The sequence below is a fragment of the Nannospalax galili genome, unplaced genomic scaffold (assembly GCF_000622305.1).
Source record: "Nannospalax galili isolate Female #2095 unplaced genomic scaffold, S.galili_v1.0 scaffold286, whole genome shotgun sequence".
Taxonomy (NCBI): Eukaryota; Metazoa; Chordata; class Mammalia; order Rodentia; family Spalacidae; genus Nannospalax; species Nannospalax galili.
This window is the reverse complement of record NW_008359442.1, coordinates 14,306,911-14,315,101: the sequence shown is the minus strand read 5'-3', so window position 1 is coordinate 14,315,101 and position 8,191 is coordinate 14,306,911. Positions and strand designations below refer to the sequence as shown.

The following is an 8,191-nucleotide window of genomic DNA, read 5'->3' as shown; positions in this document are numbered from 1 at the left end:
AGAGAGAGAGAGAGAGAGAGAGAGAGAGAGAGAGAGAGAGAGAGCGCAAGACTGTATGAGACAGAACACAAATATGGCACAAAATGAGCAACTGGTAAATCTACAGAGTATGGAGACCATTCATTTACTATTCTTCCAATTTTTCTGCGAATATCTTTCAAGCAACAAATTGGAACGTCCTGAGATTTGGTTTGAATTACCTCCCAAGTGTTCACAGATTGGAACCTGGTTCTCACTGTGGCCTAAGGTGAGGCCTTTGAATCACTGGGCATATACTCTTGGAAGGGACTGTAGTATTCTCCTGAAACCTGCCCTTCACCATAGCAAGTTAAAAGAGTGAGTCTAACCCTGAATTGTTCTTGGGATTCCTGTTGTGTGATGAGGTCAGATCATTCCCCCTTGTCTATTCTCATCGACTGCTTCAGCTCAGAGTGCCATCACAAGAACTAGTCCAAACCAGTACCATCATGCCTTTGAGCCTCTGAACCAAATAAGCCTTTCTCTATTAAGTTATCATGCTTCAGGGTATCTTAATATAGTGACAGAAAACAGAGTAGTACATTATTATTTTGTTTATAATGAATATTCCTTTTTAGTATTTATTATTTTTATGTGTATGAGTGTATTGCCTGCATGTGTGTAAGTGCACCTGTATTATGCAATGCCTGCAGAGGTCAGAAGGCGGTTTCATATCCTCTTAAACTGAAGTTATGGATGGTTTTTAGCTGCCATATGGGTGCTGGAAACTGAACCTCTGCAAGAGGTTCTGGGTTCTGGGTCCTCTGCAAGAGCAGTCAGTGCTCTTAACTGCTGAGTCATCTCTCCAGCCTCATATAATTAATATTCCTTGAAAACACAGATGAATAATAGCACTATATCAAGTAAAAGTCAATACGCTGGGCGTGGTAGTACACACCTGTGATCCCAGCACTAGGGAGGCAGAGGCAGGCAGGTCTCTGTGAGATGAAGACCAGAAAGGGTCACAGGGAGACCCTGTCTCAAAAAACAAACAAATATAATTAAATGCTCAAAAAGTAATCTGAATATGCATGAAAATTTATTTTCTTTCTGACCGAGGATTGCTACCTAATGTGTATTTCTCAGAAAAAGGGAATATAAAGATTGCCTGAACTTAATTCAACTCTAAAGAGCTTGTCCCCCCGACCCTGCCAAAAAAAAAAAAATCATTATGCAATAGATCAGAAGGACAAGGGAAATCAGTCCAATGGTAAAGAGATTTAAATTCATAATCTTACCTCCGAAAGCCTAGAATTAGGCTGCCTCTCAAAGAATTAAATGGGAAAGGCGATATATTTGATTCCACTGTAAAAGAAAATAATTGACAAAACATTATACCAATACCTTTTAATTTTCAATTGGGAATTTTATTAAAAAAATTCATTTCTTATAAAATAAAATAGCAAGGTTATATATTTGTGATAAATCATTTAAAATATTTTACTTTACTTTATGAAGTAACACATTCATAATTATTCTTCAATATAAAAGTAATTACTAAAATACCTGCATACTCGAATCACCCTGCTACGTAACTGAGGCTGCATGTTACTGGGCACAGTGGAGAGATTGTAATGACTTTTGTCCTTTAAAGACAAGAGAAAAGTCTTTTCTAAGAGGTGAAATGGTTGTGTTGGATTTTCTCATTTCACTTTCCATCACAACCAAAGACTGCATTCACACGAAGGCAACTAGTCATAATAAAACAGGTCTTTATTTGTGCTATGTCATCAATTTATACTCATCTCTATACATATTTTTACACTACTGTTTGTTCTACTACTCATTTTGTGTTTTAACAGTTCATAACCTTGAATATTTCAGTGATGTGTATGTAACTAGTGAGCGATAGATAGCAACACTGTGGGCATCTAGTGAATGAATTTCTTTCTGCAGCTGTGATGGTACATTCTCATTAGTCTTCTCATTATATGTAATGTACTTCGGAGTGATGCATGAATGGGATGGGAGACAAATTCACTGTGTAGACAAACTGTGCAGATAATAAAAACAGCTTAGGAAGATAAGATACCTGGCTTAATTCTTAAAAGGCAAATGGTAGGGGTTGGGGATTTAGCTCAGTGGTAGAGTGCTTGCCTAGCAAGCGCAAAGCCCTGGGTTCAGTCCTCAGCTCCGGGAAAAAAAAAAAGGCAAATGGTAAGCCTCATTAAGAGTTTTTTAGTTCATTTAACTAAAAATAAACTGACCTCCACACAAGAAGTGTTTTAGATCAATTATAAAAACCCTTTAGACAGGACCCTAAGTTTCCCAATGATTTCACGGCATCTGAAAAAAAAAAAATCTTAAAATTTTTTACAAAATGACCTTCATGAAGTCACTCAGGGAATTTGAAAAACTGATACAACCACATGCCTCTCAATCACCTTGAGTTCTGTCTGATCCAATTATTTGCCATTCCTACAAATTAAAGACTGTCCTAGGAGCACACAAAGTTGACCAAGATAACCCACCTACCCTTCCCTGCCTGATCTCTGTGAGCACCCGAGAACTGCCTAGAACAGACAGCAGCAATTCAATGCTAACTGCTCTTCCAAACCTGTAAATCTGAAGGCAGAGGAAAACTGGTAAGTTCAGATAGTCTACAGTCTTAAGTTTCTGGCACTTTCTCTTTTAAAATTTAAAAAACAACTTCTTAAAAGTATATTTTTATACTATTCAAAATAGTATTTCACAGAATATTATCAAGTTTGTTTTTTCTTCTTTTTTTTTTTGCCTTAAAAAGGTGTCCAAAAACATCTCAGCAAGCTAGAAGGCTGCTGACAAAAAGCATCTTGTTGCCTTAGCAACAAACAAGTCTGAAAAACCAAGAGGATGATAATAAAGTAGAAATGGTATAATGAAGGGAAAGACAGCTCCCGTGCATGCACCTTATGAACCCAGACTCCTCTGCTAATGCTTCTGTTTTTATCTTGTCAGTATGGAAAATCTATACATTATACAGAGTGGAAGGCAAAATCAATAAACTCAGCAGCCGGCATCAGCAAACCTCTGACCAACACTTCATACTTGACACTTTGCCTTTCCCTTACAATACTAGCCAGTTTCAGTTAAAGACTAGTTTAAAAGGCACAAACACAAGTAATAAATGCCAAATAATACGGTTTTTTGTTTTGTTTTTTTTTTTTAAACAAAATGTCCACTCGTACAATTTAAATACACAGCAATCAAAGTTAACATTTAAGGAAGATGTTTTTAAAATGCTACATTTTAGTTATAAATCATTTATTTGCCACAATCTGTATACCTGCCAAATAACATCATGAATATGTTTAAAAAATGAAGACTTTAAGAAACATATTATTTATTTACTAAATATAGGTCAGGGCTGGGGACACAGCCCAGGCTGCTCTTATAGAGAACCTGGGTTCGATTCCCAGCACCCACATTGTGCTAACAACCAACCTTAACTCTAGTTCCAAGGGATCTGAAGCCCTCTTCTGACCTCTGTGGGCACTGCATGACATGGGCGCACTTATATACATTCAGGCAATACATTCATATACATAAAATTTTGTTAAAAATGTGGTGAAAAGGGCTGGAGAGATGGCTCAGCGGTTAAGAACACTAGTTGTTCTTGCAGAAGACCTGGGTTCGAATCCCAGCACCCACATGACAGCTAACAACTGTCTGTAACTCCAGTTAGTTCCAGGGGATTTGACAGCCTCTTCTGATGTCCGCGGGCACTGCACGACACAGGTGCACTTACCTACATGCAGGCAATACACGCATACGCATAAAATAAAAATGAATAAACATATCAAAAAAAAAGATTTAAAAAAATGTGGTGAAAAGAACAAAGTTAAAGTTGATCCTGATTCTGGCTCAAAGCACACCTAGGGTAACTAACTCATCTAACTTCACTATTCCTTTCTCCACAGTCAATGGAGTTGACTTTATTAACATGATACACACTTTTTTTCTTTTTAAAGACAGGGTCTCTCTGTAGCCCCAGCTGTCCTGGAACTCACTATGTAGATCAGGCTGGCCTTGAACTCAGGCATCCGCCTGCCTCTGCCTCCCAGAGTGCTGGGATTAAAGGCATGAGCCACCATGCCCCACATGATACACACTTTTAAATGTTCAGTAAACATTTGTTGTGCTTTTGTTAACAAAGTCTAGGAAATGCCTTCACTTAATGTATCCACAACAATCTCTACAAAATAAGGATTACCTCAGTTTAAGAAAACTGAAGCAAGAAAGTAACAGACTTACCTATCAGCTACTGAATTACAAACAGCTCCAAGTCTTTGGTTTACCATGCCCAACTACCACTCTAACACCACGATATTTCCAAGGTTCTTCTTTAAAATGACCTCCAAAGTAGCCACAAGTTCAATCTATACATTAACTTATCAGTCTTACCTTAAAGGGAAAACAAAAATGCTTCCTTGCTTGCCCTTCATGAACTATCCTGTAAAACCTCAATAGCAATTGAAATCAACTCCAGTAAATTTACTTCCAAGACTGAATACTTACGAAGTGACAGAATGCTGTCTAAGTTCCCATTCAGAGCTTCGCTCCTCACTTCAGCCTGATAAAGTGTATTACTATTAGGTAGACATTCATTTTCCTAGGGATAAAGCATAGATCAATGATAATATTCTTCAGCTAACAATATTCTGATAAGTTATTCAAATTTCCTGCTTTCCAAATATTATCAGCATACTCCATGATAATCTATTACTTAAAAAGAATCATCTAAAACTATACATAGGTGAGAAACTGAACTAGCAAAAGTTTTAAACTGTGGTACCAACATTACAAATTAAATGCTATCTTCAATATAGATAATCTGTTACCCTATCTTCAATATAGATAATCTGTTACCCTACTGAAGATACTACAAAAAAATTCTCTCATTCAGAACAAAATTTCAATGCACAGAACTAAAATGGCACTTTGTATCTTAAAATATGTGATAAAGAATAAAATTTATTTAATTCCAAGTGATTCATCACTTATTCTAACATTAAATAATTTAAATATCTGAACCAAAACCTAGCTCAAATGTTTATTGAACCTTTATATAATAGCACATTATAAACCACCAAGAAAAGAATAAAAGTAAATTATGACATATCTACAAATAAAATACCACACAATCATAAAAATGGTTTGCAGAATTACATATTGCTATAGAAAGATCTCAAGTAGAAAAATAGGTTGCTGAACAATATAGTCCACTTTTTTCAAAGGTATTTCTGAAGCACACTCACATATGGAAGGATACATGTGACTCAACCATGACTATCTTTTTTTAAAAAAGACTATTAGTTGGGTGTGCACACCTTTAATCCCTGTACTCAGAAGGGAGAGGTGCTAGGATCTCTGTGAGTTCCAGGCCAGCCGGGTCTACATATCGAGACCCTGTCTCAAAACAAATGAAAACAACTTAAGGAACTCTCTATGCATGAGCTATGTAGCCTTACCACTTGGCTAGTATTTTCTAACTCGTCTTTGTGTATGACATACAATATTTTTAGAATGATTTAGACTGATTAAAATTATTTTCTAATATATAGCTAAAGATTTAAAAACAGTAATACTATAAGCTCCATTAAGCACTTAATGCATGGCTGTTTTTAAGCCAATAATACTTAATTCTGAAATGTCAGCAATGGAGAAAAGACAACTGAAATGAGAATAAATGTAATCAGGTTCAGGGTCAGTGTCCAAATTAGGGCTAGTTTTCTCTAATAGGCCACTGGTTCTGAGAAAGCAAAGTAGTAATAAGACAGAAGGGGAGTTAGAGCCAGGTGTGGCGGCACATGCCTTTAATACCAGCACGTGGGAGGCAGAGGCAGGAGGATCTCTGTGAGTTCAAGGCCAGCCTGGTCTACATAGTGAGTTCCAGGCCAGCTGGGGCTACAGAGACACACACACACACACACACACACACACACACACACACACACGACAGCAGGGAAATCTCAGCCACTGTTTCTACAATGAAAAGAATATGCAGGAAAGTCACTGTTTACAGAAGATCTCCCAACAGTAAAATATATATAGCTTCGGTTCACAATACTCTGCTAAGATCTAAAGAGAGCAGGGCAATGTAGCTCATTTGCCAGAGCACTTGCCTATCATGCACAAAGCCCCTGGTCTGATCGCCAGCACAACATAAAAACCAGGTGAGGTGTGGTGCTATAGTGGCACATGTCCATAATCCCAGCTCTTGGGAGGTGGTGACAAAGAAAAAAAAAAAAACCAGAAGTTCAAGGTCACCCTCAACTATATAGCAAGTTCAAAGCCAATCAGTGCTACCTGAGACCATGTCTCAAACAAAACAACCTTAGGAAGGGAAGTAAATCCCAGCTTCAAGGTGATTACAATTATGTAATCTCAAGGAAATAAAAAGAAAGGAATACTCTATCATTTTTACAAAAATCAAGGTATTATACAAGTAACTGTCTATTCAACAGACCTTTGGGGTCAAAATATTTACAGCCAGTATGAGAGCATACAACCTTTAGACTCAGCACTCGGGAGGCAGAGGCAGGCATATCACTGAGAGACTGAGGCTAGCCTGGTCTACATAGTGAGTTCTAGGCCAGCTAGGGCAATGGGGAAAAAGAATTATTATATATTTGGTGCTCTGTCATGTTGTTCCTAATTGTATGGATAGCATTTTGCTTTAAAATAGAAAATGGAATTCCTGTACAGTCCAAATCATCCTCTTCATACGACCATTTATTAACTCCTTGCATATTCTGGTAGGTATAAGACACATGGCAGGAAACCCATGCTTCAAGTCCAACAAAGATTATGTTTAAATGCAGATTAATAAATATACTATTAATTCATTTATAAAAATAAGTGAAAATGGGGCTGGAGAGATGGCTCAATAGTTAAGAACACTGGTTGCTCTTGCAGAAGACCTGGGTTCGAATCCCAGCACCCACATGGCAGCTATCAACTGTCCATAACTCCAGTTCCAGGGGATCCGATGGCCTCTTCTGTCCTCGCCGGCACTGCATGACATGGATGCACTGATCTACATGCAGGCAATAAACGCATACACATAAAATAAAAATAATAAAATATTTTTTAAAAAGTGAAAATGATATTCAAAAAAATTAAAACTGCAGTTACTAAAATAGAATTAAGGAGTGAATATTGCTTGAATTTTCCCAATATTGCCATACTGCCATTTCCACACATAAGAAAAATGTTTCCTCTTTTTATGCTGTATTAAACTACTATATGTATTATAATAAACAATACAGAAAATTGTATCTACAAGACCAGTTTTTGTTCTCAGTTTAATGGTGCCTTTTTGGGAAGGGAGGAGAAAAATAATTTTCTTCAATTATGCAATTAAAAGCACATTTACACTCACCTGCAAAGCAGCACGTACTGACTTTATATCATCAAAGCATGGAAATACATAATTTACATATGTTTCCTGATTAGGATCTACTCCCATTTCCTTCATTATTTTTAAAATGTCAATTATACCTATAATATAAAATACAGAAGTACAGAGATGATAAACTTGAAATCAATTAAGAAAAGTCACAAAGTTTAGTTCAATTACCTGATGAATCAAGAATTTTGTAAATTTACTCAGCCTTTTGTTTGTCTAAACAACACTGAAGCAATTAAAATAGTTAAAACCCTATCAGTGTGCAAACTTTATTTGGCAGTAGAGTCCTACTTTTTGAAAAATAAGGTCCCTCTATCTACCCTTCACTAAACTCGCACTTACACTTTGAGGGTGGCCTAATATTCTTATTTTTTTATTTCCTAAATAGACCAGAGGGTATGTAGCTCCATACGCACCCGAGCTTTCCCTCTTAGTTATGCCAGCTTGCTGAAAATGTTCTTAGTCCCAAAATACATGTTTTTACTCTGAAAAATATGTGTTACCCTGGTGACTTTTCAGAGAAAAATGGTACTAAAAGACCTCCTGCCATAAAAATTCAACAGAAGTGTGATCTTCCTATTACTGAACACTCCGGGTTCACTTGTAGTTGATCTCCAAATATTTCTTTCATTTCCTGAAGGGTTCTATTTATTCTTTATTAAACACTCCCACATACCCTGTATCATAGCAGTCATTTTCTTCTTCCTACTAGTTTATACATGACTTTGACTGGACAGAGAACATGCTCATTTCACTATTAAGAATGCTACTTTCTGTCCTTAC

At 36.8% G+C, this 8,191-nt stretch overlaps 1 protein-coding gene across 1 annotated transcript in view; it reads right to left on the bottom strand.

Annotated features, from left to right (window-relative positions):
• Positions 1 to 8,191, bottom strand: part of Lrpprc (leucine rich pentatricopeptide repeat containing) — a 96,838-nt gene that overhangs the window by 59,070 nt on the left and 29,577 nt on the right. Inside the window, exons 12-14 of the mRNA XM_008823084.3 lie at positions 7,382 to 7,500; positions 4,516 to 4,609; positions 1,257 to 1,323 (exon numbers count right to left, since the gene is read on the bottom strand). Of these exons, the coding sequence (XP_008821306.1) occupies positions 1,257 to 1,323; positions 4,516 to 4,609; positions 7,382 to 7,500 (280 nt within the window). The remainder of the gene's footprint in view (positions 1 to 1,256; positions 1,324 to 4,515; positions 4,610 to 7,381; positions 7,501 to 8,191) is intronic.